The 16,275-nt window shown below is 39.4% G+C and overlaps 1 protein-coding gene across 5 annotated transcripts in view; it reads left to right on the forward strand.

The window, feature by feature from the left end:
- The window catches only part of ANKS1B (ankyrin repeat and sterile alpha motif domain containing 1B), a 440,891-nt gene that overhangs the window by 166,733 nt on the left and 257,883 nt on the right, over positions 1–16,275 (forward strand). For all 5 annotated transcript variants that reach the window (XM_083852386.1, XM_083852391.1, XM_083852392.1 and 2 more), the window contains exon 12: positions 9,552–9,732. In XM_083852386.1, coding sequence (XP_083708512.1) covers positions 9,552–9,732 — 181 coding nt within the window. The remainder of the gene's footprint in view (positions 1–9,551; positions 9,733–16,275) is intronic.

Below are 16,275 nucleotides of genomic sequence, written 5' to 3' on the forward strand. Positions count from 1 at the left end.
CCAGATTTTGCAATTTCAAAGCTACTTGATCATTGGTGATGGATGGTGTCCCTTAGGGGACTGTCTTGGGACAAGCGCTGTTGAATATCTTTATGAACAACATAGACAAAGGGATCAAGTGTACTGTCAGCAAGTTTGCAGCTGAGTGGTGCAGTTGATACAACTGAAAGAAGGCATGCCATCGAAGGGGACCTGGACAAGCTAGAAAAGTTGGCCCATGTGAACCTAATGAGGTTCAGCAAGTCTAAGGGCAAGGTGCTGCACCTGGGTCGGGGAAATCCTTGACATGAGTACAGACTGGGAAAAGAACGCACTGAGAGTAGCCCAGCAGAGGACTTGGGGGTTCTGGTGGACAAAAAGCTCAACATGAGCCAGCAGCGTGCACTTGCAGCCCAGAAGGCCAACTGAATCCTGGGCTGTATCAACAGAGGAGTGGCCAGCAGGTCAAGGGAGATGATTGTCCCCCTCTCTCTGCCCTTGTGAGGCCCCACCCAGAGTGCTGCATCCAGATCTGAGGCCCCCAGCACAAGAAGGATGTCGATCTCTTAGAACGAGTCCAGAGAAGGGCTGTGAAGTTGGTCAGAGGGCTGGAGCAGCTGTCCTATGAAGAAAGGCTGAGAGAGCTGGGGATGTTCAGCCTGAAGAGGAGAAGGCTCCTGGGAGACCTCATTGCACCTTTTCAGTACTTAAAGGGGATTTATAAAAGAAGTTGGAGAGAAACTTTTTGCTCAGGCAAACAATGAGAGGACAAGAGGGAATGGTTTTAAACTAAAAGAGGGGAGATTTAGATTGGGTGTTAGGAGGAAGTTCATCACTCAGACGGTGGTAAGGCACTGGAACAGGTTGCCCAGAGAAGCTGTGGATGCACCGTCTCTGGAGGTGTTCAAGACCCTCGGCAACCTGATCTAGTGGGTGGCATCACTGCCCATGGCAGGGGGGTTGGAACTAGATGGGCTTTAAGGTCCCTTCCAACCCAAGACATTCTATGATCTTAGTTCAGATCCTATAAACCAAGTAACTTTTGGCAGCATGCTTGACTGATGAGAATTAATCAGGCCTGCTGATTTCTGCAGATTAAAACTGAGTGACCATCCGCCAGCCTGATGCAACCCCATTTACAACCGTTTGAGCCCTGCCCATCAGTCAATTGCTCACCCATCGTATGATGTTTTTGTTTAGCTGTATGCTGGACTTGTGTCCACTAGGATCCTATGGGAAACTGTGTCAAAAGCTTTGCTGAAATCCAAAAAGATCGCATCAGCTGGTTTCCCTTGATCGACTAGATGGGTGATCTTATCATAAAAGGAAATCAAGTAAGTCAAACAGGACCTACCCCTCGTGAACCTACGTTGGCTGGGACCAATGACTGCATTGTCCCCCAGATGCGCTTTAATAACTTCAAGGATAATCTTCTCCATAATTTTACCAGGCACTGACGTGAGACTGAGAGGCCTGTAGTGCCAGGGTCTTTTTTCTTACCCTTCTTGAAAATTGGTACAACATTTGCCAGCTTCCAGTCTACTGGGACCTCTCCAGATTCCCAAGACCATTGAAAAATAATTGAGAGGGGTCCTGCAATGACATCAGCCAGCTCTCTAAGCACAATGGAATGAAACCCAGTTTATTCCTCATACTGCAAGCGTTTGTGTAGAAGCACTTCAAATGCACCTCACTGTACGCAATACCTCGTGGAGCAGACCAAAGGACCTCACTAGCACACGGTTCCTCTGATTCTAGCACGCCATCCTTTAGCTTATCACCGGCAGGCCTGGTTTTATCCATTTCCCCTTCCAACTCTAGTTTAAAGCCCTATCTGTCAGCCCTGCTAACTCCTGGGCAAAAATCCTTTTCCCCTTCTGAGAGAGGTGCATCCCATCTGCTGCAGGCAGGCCTGGTGTTGTGTAGACCTTCCTGTGATCAACAAACCCAAAGTTCTGCTGGTGGCACCAGTCTCGAAGCCATGTATTGATGGGCTGAGTCTGCCTGTCAACACTGATCCCTCCTATCGGAAGGACAGAGGCAGACACAACCTGTGCCCCTGATCCTTTAACCAGTCGCCCCAAATCCCTAAAGTCCCTTTTGATCACTCTCGGACTTCTCCTTGCTACTTCATCATTACCAGACTGAAAAACCAGTATTGGGTAGTAGTCGGTGGGCTCTACATGGCAAATGACTTTCCTGGCAATATCTCTTACCCAAGCCCCAGGGAAGCAGCAGACTTCCCTGTGGGTTGGGTCCGGACAGCATATCAGGCCCTCTGTCCCTTTCAGAAGGGAGTCCCCCATGACGATAACCCTTCTTTCTTTCTTGACAGAAGATGTAGCGATGCCGGGGGGTAGATTGCTTTGCCTTAGGCACCCCTTCCAACCCAGATGGGCTTTCGTCTACATTGTTGTTTTGACTGTCATGTTCTAGAGCCTCATACCTATTATATAAGGGTAGATGGGAGGGTGAGGTGGGCAGGGAGAGGGCTCGCCTACCACCCCGAGCAGCAACCTGCTTCCATTCCCCCTGCTAGCCTAGGTCCCCTCCTGCTGCCTGGCGGGATGGGGTAACTTTTGACTTCTGTGTAGTGGCTGCCTGGTGGGATAGAGGAACCTTTGTTACTTGTGTTGTGGCTTGTGAGTCTGTCTCAGGGAGGGTAGAGTACACTTCCACCAGTCAATTTCCCTCTCTGACTCCCTGATGCTCCTTAGCCTACTCATTTCCTTCCGAAGCTCCACCACCAGGCCGAGCAATTCTTCAACCTGGGCACACCTCCCACAGGCATACCCACTGCTGCTGCTGTTGGATACCGACAGAAGACTCAGGCACACCCTGCAGCCCAAGACCTGGACGGCTGTGTGTTTCCCTGAGACCTCTGTCTGGGTAGCCACATCAGTGACTGTGGCTGGAGAGGCCACAAGAGATGTGGAGGCCGTGTTTTCCTGCCTGGTGGATACCATGGCTGGGCTCTTCATGAGCAGGTCACAACCACCATTTGGAAAGACAGTCGGAAAAGAGCGGTGAGGGCGCCCCCCATTCTTGCCCTGCCTGCGCGCACTGCTGTGCCCTGCCCTGACTGAAGCGTGTTTGCCCGTCCTGGTCGCCGCGCTCCTGCTCTCTCGCGCTCCCTAGGGGCTGCCTTTGTACGGCCAGGGAGGGGGCGCTGCTGGCTCCGCCCACGCCTCGTCAGGGCCCTCGCGAGGGCTGCCGAGCTCTGGCAGCTCCCTCGGCTGCTGTGAGTGGCATCGATGCTGGAAAGAAAGCCCTGCCCACCTTGATCCTCTGCTCCGCTGCAGAACGCGTCTGCCCCAGAGCCGATCAACTCGGCGACTGGCTGCAATACCTCCCGTGGCGCAACCTGAGGCCATTTTCTCTAGTCCTGTCACTAGTTATCTGTGAGAAGAGGCTGACCCCCAGCTCCCCACAACTTCCTTTCAGGTAGTTGTAGAGAGCAGTAAGGTCTCCCCTGAGCCTCCTCTTCTCCAGACTAAACAACCCCAATTCCCTCAGCTGCTCCTCACAGGACTTGTGTTCCAGGCCCTTCACCAGCTTCGTAGCCCTTTTCTGGACATGTTCCAGGGCTTCAATGACGTTATTGTTATGAGGGGCCCAAAACTGAACACAGTACTTGAGGTACGGCCTCACCAGAGCAGAGTGCAGATCTGTACAGAGTACAGATCACCTCCCTGGTCCTGCTGGCTACACTGTTCCTGATACAAGGAATGCCAGGATGCCCTTGGCCTTCATGGCCACCTGGGCACACTGCCGGCTCATATTCAGGCAAGCATCAATCAGCGTCCCTAGATACTTTTCCTCTGCACAGCTTTCCAGCCACTCTGCCCCAAGTAGGACATTATGTCGGGCAGCTGGAAGTTATCAGGAACACTGCAGAATTTCTACTGGGTTTTTGTTTCTCAGTGATTGAATGAGTCACACATCTGTCACTTGTGAGAGTTCTGTACCCCTGTTCGGCATCTGTAAAATGGGTCTAATAACTGCCAGAGTGCAGAGAAGTGTTGTGAGAATTAATTCTGTGAAGACTGTGAAGTAGCTCTGTACACAAATTCCAGATAAGAGAAGGTAGAGTCACAAGCTTGTATTGCAGAGTACTTCAAAGTTGTAGAAATATTTTGATGTTTAATTGGGAACGGAATTGGAAATACGGATATTTAATTGGAGTAAAACTCCCTTTCCTGAATGTTGTGAGAAATATTGAATGATCCTTCTCATGCTCACTTACAAGTCATGCTAGCATACAGAATTTGCATGTAGCTTCCATTCATTGGAGCAGTTAAGTAATGTCTTCCTTGTACATTTAGTAGAAAGGCAATTCAATATGTGTACTTTGATGCCTTTCCTGTTTTTCAGTATTCTAAGTGGTATCTTTCATTGATATATATTCACTACTGACTTAGCATGAAAATATTCTTATTAGACCTGATTTGAAAGTTAGTTAAATCTTGTTGTTGCAATATCTTCAAATATTTTTATTGATATATTTTTGCTTTTGCACTGATGATGAATTTCTTTGTTAGGGTGATTTGATATGTTTTAGACTGATCTAGGATTTTCTAGGTCTGTGTTAGGACAACTGAAATAATAGTCATCAAGAAACATTTCAAAGTAAACAAAATCAGACATTAAAGAAATTGACACATAACAAATTAAATATGTGAATGTAATGAATAAAGAAAACTACTTAAGGACAAATCTGTATGTGGTTATGTAGCATACATATGGGGGTAAAGTTAAGTCATGAGCATGCTGTAGATTCACAAGGATTATCTAAGTGCGTACAGACCTTCTCAGTAGTATGAAGCGGATGTGATGACTGACAAAGCCGACTTTGGTACAAAGAATGAAGGAAGCATTCTCTTTGGGACAGAGTTTTGTGTTTGTACAATTTCCACTGCTCTAAAACTTTGACCCCAACTACATTTCCTGGACATTATGGTGTTCTACATAGTAAATAATCTTTTTAGAATTATTCAGTACCTGTCTTGACAGATCTTGGGAAATGTAATCTGGGAGTGGCTTTGGCAGATGCAATCCAGGAGGCCAAGGTGCAAGACTCCAGTAAGTGACTTGTTCATTACTGGCTATAAATTCTGCTAGTAAGACTGGAATTTGGCTCCATATTCTAACAAATGAAGTAAGGTGTCAAGTGTGTCTACATGTGTGCTAGAGGTGGAATTCAACATGGGAGTAAAACAGCTGTGCTTTTCTCTCTGTACATAAAAATCTCTGATTTGGATGTCCAATCTACCATAATGCTCCAGAGAGATGTAGGATTCAACACAGTTGCCTAAAAATAGGCATCTAATGTCATTTGAGATGCCATGAAGTTGTCTTTCACATGCATATGGAGGCTATCAGATATGATACGAAACGTAGGGGAGACCTGCAGTCTTCTGGATGGCTGCTGGAGGCTCAGGTGGGATGCCCCAGAGAATATCCAGTGATGCTAAATGCCTGTATTAAGACAAGCGAACTAAAATCAAGTTGATTGGGGTGAGGTGAATTATTTTCTGGGCTCTAATGATTGATGCAGAAAAGTGCCTGCCTGCCACAATCCCCCGCTCCACTGCAGAACGCAACTGCCTCAGAACCGATCACCTGTGGCTGTGAAATGGCAGCAATGCCTGATTTAAATGGCCAGCCACCACCGCTGCTGGCTCTGCCTGTGAGGAAACTGAGGCCCTGGAACATGTCCAGAAAAGGGCTACGAAGCTGGTGAAGGGCCTGGAACACAAGTCCTGTGAGGAGCAGCTGAGGGAATTGGGGTTGTTTAGTCTGGAGAAGAGGAGGCTCAGGGGAGACCTTATTGCCCTCTACAACTACCTGAAAGGAAGTTGTGGGGAGCTGGAGGTCAGCCTCTTCTCACAGATAACTAGTGATAGGGCTAGAGGGAATGGCCTCAAGTTGCGCCACGGCAGGCATAGGTTGGGAATTAGGAGACATTTCTTCTCAGAAAGAGCAGTCAGGCATTGGAACTGGTTGCCTAGTGAAGTGGTAGTGTCACCATCCCTGGGAGTGTTTATGGAAAGGTTGGACGTGGTGCTTAGGAACATGATTTAGTGGGTGCTTAGGGACATGGTTTAGTGATGGTAGGGGGATGGTTGGACCAAATGATCTTGGAGGTCTTTTCCAACCTTAATGATTCTTTGATTCTATGACTGTATTGAGTATATCTCAATTGACTGTAATGGGAGCTTAGTTACCTAGTGTAGATGTAAATTGCTATGTTATAAATTTAGTTATCTGAATCTGTAGCTGAATTTAATCTTAACTGTAGAAAAAAAAAGGTGTGAACTGTAGTTTAGAGAATGAGAAACAGAGGGATGCAATCAACATAAATTGTTTTACTGTGTCTCTATGGCTTATCAACTACACACATATACACGGGCACAAGCAGGTGTTATAAGCAATGAGTTTTTGAGGTTAATTCACTCAGAGAAGAGAAGATCTTTACACAGAATCTGTGCTTAATTGAACCATGTTCCTCACTGAACCACTGCTTACTCCAACACTCTGAAGAATAAAATGAAAGAGATGCATGTGCCGTTATATGTATCATAAAGAGAAACTGTTAGCTCTCAATAGCAGAACATCATCCTTTCTTGCCTATCTGATATTTTCAGTGTTCTTCTGTGGCTTAACTTTGCACTTGATGAATTTGGACTCCCAGATATAGTTAGAATATATTAATGAACCATTAGCATACTTTAACAACAAAATATTTTACACGACCCAGCAATGGAGCAAAAGGCTTCTCTAGTTAGCTACAAAAGCTCGGATGTAAGATGCGTCAGTAATTATGTAGAGAAATTACTGGCACATGTTGGCAGATGAACCTTGTTAACTCCAAACAGTAAATCAGAAGTGTTATGCTGCAGCATGCTAGAGCCTGCCTGAGGTTATGTTCAGAACCCTTACATTGGAAAGACATATTAAGCTGAGATATGTTGAATTAATAATAATAATGTCAAAGCCCAAAATAATATAGGAAGTATTTTGTGTCACCCAGATCAACAGATGGTCGCATGTTAGCACGAACAAATAGAAAGCATATTTCAGCTTCCATAATTATCTTTTGAAAATCACTATAGACATATTTTAAAATCACTATCCCATGTATCCAGAGAAAATCATGACTACTTATTGATGGACATGTTTTTTAGAAGTTAGGAGCATTTGCATACTAAACTGGTCTGTAAAACAAGCTTCAGAATATTATTTTTGCTCCAGATACTTCTGCAGGTATTTTTGTCAAACTTTTTAATATTACAGTAGTTTGTAATAGTACAGTAAGGAGTAGTGAAACACCTGATCATCCGTAAATTAGCAGAGGGGTATATGATGCATCAGATGCTGTCATTCAGATTCTAACAAAGCGGCACACAGTTGAGGCAGTGGTTGGAAACCTGACTGGACAAAGGCCAGAGCAGTTGTTTATGTACCTGCTTGGGACGATTAAGCTGGACCATCCCAGCTGCCCTTTTGGATAAGAACTGTCTCAGTTTAAGAGTAACCAGGATCCTGCACATCATGTTACTTGAAGTGTCTTTCAGCTCAGAAGCTGAATTCCTGCAAAACCACAAAGACACATTGCTTGGAAAAGGGCCAGCAACATTTTTCTAAATTACCAGAGATCTTTTTTGCTTTTAGAAATAATTAAGTCATTGATGAATTTGTTGTCTAGCAAGTGTGCAGTTTAGGTTTAATTAACACATGTGGGTATTTTTGGCCTGATAAGAGACTTATTTTGGCTTAGGTCCCAAACAATGACTTTTAACCAGACTCTGATGTTGGAAGCTGGCCTTGTTCACTGAACTCTCCCATGAAATTACTGGCCCTAGGAATCAGCTTTTCAAAGCAAAAAGCTATATTTAATTATTAACAAAAGTAAATTCCCTTAATAGACCATAGATGAGTTCCAGATGAATGCCCAAATTTACCCTTCACAATTTTTATCAGTATGAACAGGACACAGTTAATTCATATGGCGCCCAACACAACTTTAAAAAACAATCAGTGTTATCCAAACCCAAGTCTATTAATTATGTATTTATTTTTTGGTCAGACATTCCAATAGAAAGTGTACATTTTTGGTGAAAGCAGTCTAGTTCTGTATTTGTAACACAAACATTGTAGCTCTCATAACCTAAAAATGAAATAGACCACAAACAAAATTGAAAATTGCTCCACTGGGATAGATTGTATTTTAATAGGTAGTTCTAAGTAAGGAATGGTGAACAGCTTCATGGTCCAAGGAAGATCTCATTGCTCCCGGGACAATAATTTAGTCGTGACACCAGTAAGTAGCAAATCCTTGACCTTTACAAATGTTCTGTCCTGCTAAGCCTAACATGTTGCAACAAGACAACATGTTTATTCTCTTTCTCTATTAATTTATTTCCAGTTTTAGTTATCTTGGGCAGCAGTTCACAAGATATTTTTCCCTGTCATGCAGGGTAAAATATACAGACAGCTGTACCCCAGGATGCAGGACCTCCTCTGTTTTGGAGAAGCCATTTAATGTTTCAGGTCATTGCATCTAAAGCAGCAAGGAGCATCAAGGCTATTTAGTGTGTGGAGCCATATCAGTGCTGCAGGTTAGCAACAAACTGCTTATCATGATGTTGCAAACCATTATTGGTCTGTGCCTTGTAGTCTATGACTGAGAGCACTATGGTTATGTCTATATTAATAAGAAGTGCAGTGTAATGGGAACAGATCTGTGGAGTGAAAAAATTGTTGCTGACCTGATATTCAAACTATATAGATTTCATGGATTTTACTTTGGACTAGCTTTAGCGTAGTCTTATCATCAAAAGGACATAAGGACCTGGAATTATACAATCCTGGAATGTACATTATGGTGTAGGTCCACCCAAAAGGAATGAGTTTCTAATGCTCTGAAGCTGGTCTGCAGTGCAAAGTACAGTCCATTGAGTAGGGTCAATCCAGAAGTTTACTTCAAAAGTACATGCTTGATAGAAACTAGTATAGATGCATTCCATGAAAACTTATTAAGAAAATCTGATTTCCATATATGTTTTTTTTTAAGCTGACAATTTTCCCCTAAGCTTTCAGACATTTCAATCTTTGAAAACTTAAGGTAGCCCTTCAAAAACTGAATAAACAGTAGAGGGTTGCTTTTGAGTATTGAGTGCTTGGTATTATTTTGTAAATTTCTTTATACAGGCATAAGTAGTCTAATTGTTTTTCAAGATGTATCCAGCAAGGCAGCTGGTGCAGAGCTGCCTGTGTAGCAAAAGATGATTCCAGTTACATATGAGGTTGTAAAGCCTTATTTTGAATTAAATTGATTAGAATTGATACGCGGTTTTTTTCTAATAAAGATTAATCCAAATTTTGAAAGAAATTATCTTTAATTCATAACAGCTTGTTGATTGAAATTATTTTTACTAGTATAACCTTTGGGCCAAATAAAAACAGTAAAAAGAAAGAAACTCTAAGTAAATTTACTAAATGTCAAGTGATAAAAATTATACACGAATATAAATTCTATATTTTTTACTCCAAACTTCTTTTTCTTATAGCCCAAGCAGCGCACATCAATAGTATCTTCTCTGGAATTTCACCGAATGAATCACAGCCATGACTACTTCGAAATCAACTCATCCATTGCCTGTACAAGTTTTATTTCTAGTCCTGCAATCAGTCCACCTAATTATTCCTTTGGATCTCTGGAAGACAGCGTTGAAGAGAGAGAACTTACAGGTATAGAAAGAAAGCTTACTTTGCCTATAAACAATAAAACCATAGGTCTGTGGGCTTTTGCTGGAATTGCTGTTGTCTTCAGTAGTGAAATACATTTATTATAAATATGCATAATTATTCCTGAATTTTTAATGTTGCTCAACAAAGGGGTCTCATTTAACATGACCTATAATATTAAAATACACTTGTTCCTGGATGTTGTATTTTGAATAAACCAAACTCTGTTGGTTTGGCAACTTGTTGCTAACTCTTGTTGGCATCTCTCAGATGGCATCTCAAATGCCTAGAATTTAGGTACCATATGTTTGGAAATTACACTGATTCAGATACTCGTCTACTTCCATCATTGTGTGGTCAGCATATTTAAAATGAATTTAAATTGGAAAAGTTGAATAAGAAATCATTATGTAGACCTCAATAAATATATATATATATATATAAAGAAAAAAAAAAAAGGAAGCAAAGATTTCTAAGTAGCCTGACATTTTCCTTTTTCTTCATTAGTAATGGGATTAACTAAAGCAAAACTTATGTCTATTGGCTCTGACAGTAAGAATTGCATAGAATTATAGTGTGATTGTAACTGTGAGGGTTTTATATATATATATAGATTTATATAATGAAAACACTTTAAAAAGGATCAAAATCTTTTCTTCTTCACAGAACAGAACTTCAGGAGCAAGAAAGTGTTAATAAACCATGTATTTAGCTACTTCTGTCCTTTCAAACTTCATATGGAAGTTGCTTTATTTAGGTTAAATCTATAGCAGAAGACTCTAGTATTTGGGAATGCTAGTGTACTGAAACAAATGTCTTTGATAGCTAGTTTACCTGACCTGCAGATAGCGTTATTTCTTTTAAAGGGATACTGTATTTAAGGTATAAATAGATTACTATAAAACAAAAAGCATATGTAAATGTAGAGATTTAGTACAAACTTATTGATAAGCTTCTGTACAATTTTTCTTCAAATGGTGTGAATCCTGTACATTTCTGGTTGGTAGGGTTTGAAAATTCTGAAATCTGTAGAACTTATTGCTTTTAAATGACCATAAAAATTTTAATTTCATAGTTAAAGGAAAATAAAACTTTATTGTTAAAGAACTGTCTTGAAAAAAGCCAAGAATGATCTTTATTATGAAGAAAGAGTTAAAATGTCCAGAAAGTATTCATATTTCTTTTCTTGAACTGGCTGTAACATTATCTTTGAAAGTAAAAGAATGTGCCTGATTTCATGATTATTAGCAAAACTTTTCAAGCCTAACTGGAAATAATTAATTTGAATGGTATCGGGGGCATTTGGTTCTTTCAATTGGGGGGTTCTGTTTCTGCTGTAAATTTTCTTCAGTAATCACAATTTTATTTCAGGTAGTTTAATGGTACTAAATACATCCTGATCCTTAAAAACAAAATTAAGAAAACTGAAAGAAATTTCATTGGAGTCAGATAAGGAACTTCTCCAGATTTCTGCTGTTGCACAATTCTGTTTAATTTCTTCACAATTTCTGGATTTGTTTTCATTTTGTCTCATTTGGTTATATCTACAATGGATTATGTTCAGTAACTTGTAATCACCGCATTTCATACGATCTGAAACTGGAACTGTAATCTTATGCTCATTAGAACTGTATTTTTCTAATTTGTGGATGATTTGATTTATGAATTGAGTGGAAGCTAAATTTCCTTTTCTGTCTCTGCCTAGAAAGCTAAGAAAAAATAACAAAGGGAAAATGACTGAAGTTCTGGCCATCTTTTATAAATTTGTCAAGAGTACAATTTACCATAAATAAATCATTAATTTACCATCAGTAAATGAAATATTATAGTAAAAGTGCAATCCCCCATTCTCAGGTGGCTTATAGCCTAAAATTATTTAAAAAGTAGCATCACAGATTAGACACAGTCTTAGTTTGAATGAAAAGACCAAAGCTTTATTTTGCTCACCATTAAGATCATTTTGATACCTTAACGATAGATGATGCTCTATTTCTGCACAAGATGAAGGATGCTAATTTGTAATGAGAATAGCAAAATCCAGAAAGAACGGAAAAATATTGTCTCTCTTAGAAAAGTTGCTGAGGTTTGTCTCTCACTTGAAAAGCCAAACCTTGAATAATAATGCTCAGCAAGGAGTAGCAGAAACAGTGTTCTCTACTGCTCTCTTTAACTAGCTGCTGTTTCACTGAATGGTTCCTTGTTCCTTTTCCAGATCTACAGTGACAATTAAATTCTTCATATGTCTTGATTATAATCCTCTGAATTGCCAACTTGTTCTGAAAATTCATGGAAGATATGCATCTTGAAAAAAATTTAGTTCAATAATTGAGGATTTGTGTGTATTTGAGTGTTTCCTGTTGCATTATATTCTTAGGCATTTATGTGTCTTGGGATTTTTTAAAAAGCATCAGTAAAAGCAAAAAAGATATTTTATCGTACTTCTTGAGTTCAAGGTTCTTCTGCCTGAACACAAAAGAAGAACATACAGAAGGAAGCCGTTTTCATAGTAACTGCAGCTAGTAGTTTTCTGTTGCCTTCCTTGAAACAATCAAAATGCTTGTTACAGGATTTCTAAATCAGGAACTACCATCTAAATAAGGCATTAGTATTTCCCTACTCAGTTTCAGGGTTTTTTATGTTTCCTTCAGGATGAGTGCAGGAGATTAATACAACAAAATAAGATTCTGTCTAATTCTTAAATCTTCAGCATTTTACATCTACCCCAACAGTTTGCTGACAAAGAAGAATCAATCTCTTGTACCTTTTGGTGAACTAGAGAAAATTCCATTTTAGATTTGGGGATGGCAGTTTTACTTGGTGTTTACTATTCCCTACATCCCCTGAGTTGAAATAGGGATCCTGGTATTCAAGAAGTTTGTTTCTTTCAAGTAGAAAAACACTGAACTCTACAACAACAGCACTATATTATCCTACTGATAGCATATTGCAACATTTTCTGATTAATTAGCTGGAGAACAGTCCATGGTAATTATGTGTTTTAGCTGTGGGTCAGGTGGCTTTGTCAACAGCAGTGTAAACAAAAATGCCTATATGTATGTTGCCTGCATGAATGGCAGAAGATACTTTAGTATCAGGTTGCCTGCACTTAAATCGTAAAGGTGAAAAATCTGTTATTTGTTTTGAACTTTTTTAATGGGTGGAAGAACCCACAGCAAGTAGACAGAAACTTTCTTACTCCAGTATGTACAAGGTGGACTTTGAATGCAGCTTTGGCATGGTATATATATACATATTTTTACAGCTCTATTTGTGGTAAGAAGATTGACCATATAGAAGCATTCTAGAATTCAAAGTGAATGATCATGATTTTATAGTGTTGCATTTCACCTCAAGTTGAAGGTCAGTCAATGCAAATATCAGCTACTACCATTAAAATTTCTGTAGTAAAAGTGAGTCCATTTCATTGCACGAGGAAGTTATTACTGCATGAACCTCTGTCATGGTGAAATGCTAATAATTTTCTTGATCATCTAAATGCATGTTTGGCAGGCATTTTGTATGACAACACAAATGAAAAAATAAAGACCTGATAATCAGGTGATGATTTTTATTAGTGAGATGGTCCTCACATTGAACAAAAGTGAAGACCACTAGATGTGCAAGATCATTTACTCCAGAAGAGGGCAGTAAGGACTTTCAGGGAGATGCCTGTCTAATTTATACCTCTGTGTTTTATTATAGAGCATCCCCAAAGTCCTTTTGAAACTCTTAAGTCTTAAAGATCAAAGATGGCAAAATTGTGGACATCTTGGTAATATCAGCTTGGTGCAATCAACATTTGCAGCTGAAGTTGTCACTCTGCTTTTCATTTCTGCTTAATCAGTGAGAATAAAGGATCTTTCTCTAAACTCATATTAACTTTCCTACATCTTCACGGAGTTAATGTAGTTGCGTTGTGAAATTGAAAAGACAGCTCTGCATATATTCGTGTTCCATTTCAGATCAGAAAATAGTCTACAAAGTTCATGTATGCAGCAAAAAATGTAAGCAGTTGTCTGTAATCTCATTGCAATCTGTGTTTTCAGTTCATGAAAATCTCTACATTTTCAGTAAATTCTACATATCATTCATCTGTAAAAGAGCATACAGTTTTTCCCTCGTCTTATTGTAATATCTAGAGGTCCTTACCGAGTTTATTTCTTAGTTACAAAGTCTGTCTCCACTGTCATACCCTAATGCAATTCTTATTCTTTTTACATCTTGTTTTCTGGCTAGTATTAACATTACTTCATTCATCTAAGAAGTCAACCTTGTTCCTTAGAACAATCCAGAGCGTACAATTCAAGAATGCAGTCTTTGATATGTAGACTATGATTTTTTTTTGTTCTACAAGGGAAAAATATTATTTGAGTCACACATTAGGTTTCTTCAGAAGTATCTTCAGATCTTTCTTTAAAGTAAATTTCTGATCAAATTGTTTTGTCTCACAAGCCTGATATTTATGAAGCAAAACCAGCCCTACACTTAAACATAAGCTTGTGGTTCTTTCTTTTTCAAGAGAATCACAATATTCAGCATATTATTGTAGTTATTTAGATATGTTGCAAAGAGAGAGAAGTATTAGAAACTTGGTTCAGAGGTCTGGTTTAAAATTCCTGGCTATATTTCGTTCCTAGGTGCAGTCAAACTTTATTCTGCTGGAGGAATGATCCTTTCTGTGACATTATCAAAGCTACTATTTAAACTAGGTCACGTATTTATCAATGCTAGTTTTCTACTCAAATATCTCATTTATTATGATCTGATTTAATAAGATCAAACTGTGATGCCTATATATACTCTTCAAGCATTATTTCCTCAATTATAAGTAGTTGTGGAATTACTAGAAGTGAAATACAAAATGAAGGGAATGCAAAGAAAAAAGAAAATACCTTTCATTGCTAGAGGGGAATTTTAGGTGTCTTTGTCTGTTGACAGTCCCTTAGTAATTACCAAAAGAACCTCATGGTATTCCAGTGACAGAAAAAGGGGAAAATATTGCCATGTAATAAAGTAAACATAGTCAACAAATGCTGGTAAATAAAGCATTCCCCTCTTCAACATACAGACACTTCCAGGTAGAGAGCATCTCAAACAAACAAACAAACAAACAACTCCAGATGAAATGCCTGAGAAGGTCAAATTTAAGGCCTCTTTTCTCTGTGTTTTTTCATTTTCTTCATCATGTTCTTGCTTACAAGATTACAATACACCAAAATCTGCTAAGACATTCTTTAAACCAAGGTAACTTGAGCCTTCATCTTTAAGATTATCCCTTTTCTTCCTGTCAATTTTTAATCAAGTTCAACTGAGTGCAATTAGTGTGAAGTAATAGAGCTATTCCAGGAACTGCTACTTGGAATTGTACTTGGTACTGTCTCAAACCATTTCTTTTATGTCCCCCTAAAGCTGTCCAGCATATGTAGCCTGTTACAGTCTCCTTATGTTGCCCTTCTTTTTGCTGCTTCTAATTCCAGCATCTTCTTTGCACAGTTATACAAGGCAAAGATACAGTCTATTCCATGGGAATAGAGAAATGTAGGGTTAATTAATACTATAAACTTTTATTTGTCAAGTTATTCATAATAACTTGCTTCACAAAGTTCATTGCAATTATAGCTCAGTGTTACAAGGAATGTGTTCACCACAGAGTGTATAATGTCCAAAAATCTGATAGCAGTGGTACCTGGAAAGCTGTAGATGAAGCTGACTCCTGTGATTCCATCCAAAAACAATATGTCTTTTTGCAAGAAACTGATCTTTTGTACTAGTGATTGCATGAAAATTTAGATACAATTCTAACTGACCTAAATTCCATCCCACCTGAACTACAAAATAGTCTTGCTGGAGAAAGTTAAGTTTTTCCAATCTAATTTCATTATTGTGTTATCGAGCTCTTCAGTAATTACAATACACTGTTATCTTTCAGCCTTTTCTCAGGCTTAAATGAATTTTCTAGACTAAACCCTCTTAGCCAATGTTAGTTTGAAGCTGCTTTCCAAACATACTATCTTCTATGTCACTAACTACGTGGATATTCTGATCACTAAGTTGGTACTAAACTAATATGAAAATAAAAGAATTTGAAGAAGGCATATTGAAGGAAAAAAACTGCAGACGGGACCTCTAAGTCCTGCTGTCAGAAATAGCATTGGATGTGTTAATAAAATAAGAAGTGACATGAACTGTTTATCTCTATTCAAATCAACTTCTAAACCATCTGACCTCATGTGGATAAGCATGTATGGAGCAATGTGTATCTGTCTTTTATTCAAATGACTGTTCTTTAGAGGATTTGTTCCTTTCCCCCATATTTGCTTTCTCTGAATAAGGCTAATTAGCAATTAAATGTTGACAATAAGGGAAACAAACACCATATAATAAGTGGAATGCGGTTACTAATTTTGGAAACCTAAGTTCTTGGGCATAAATCTGGCAAACAGGGAGGTAGGAAATACAGCAATGCTGTGATGATGCTGGAAACGAGAATTTCTTAGAGACTGTCTTAAAATGGGGGAATATTTCCCTCAGGATCCCTAGGAACAG

The sequence above is a fragment of the Anser anser genome (assembly GCF_964211835.1).
Source record: "Anser anser genome assembly, chromosome: 1".
NCBI classification, from domain to species: domain Eukaryota; kingdom Metazoa; phylum Chordata; class Aves; order Anseriformes; family Anatidae; genus Anser; species Anser anser.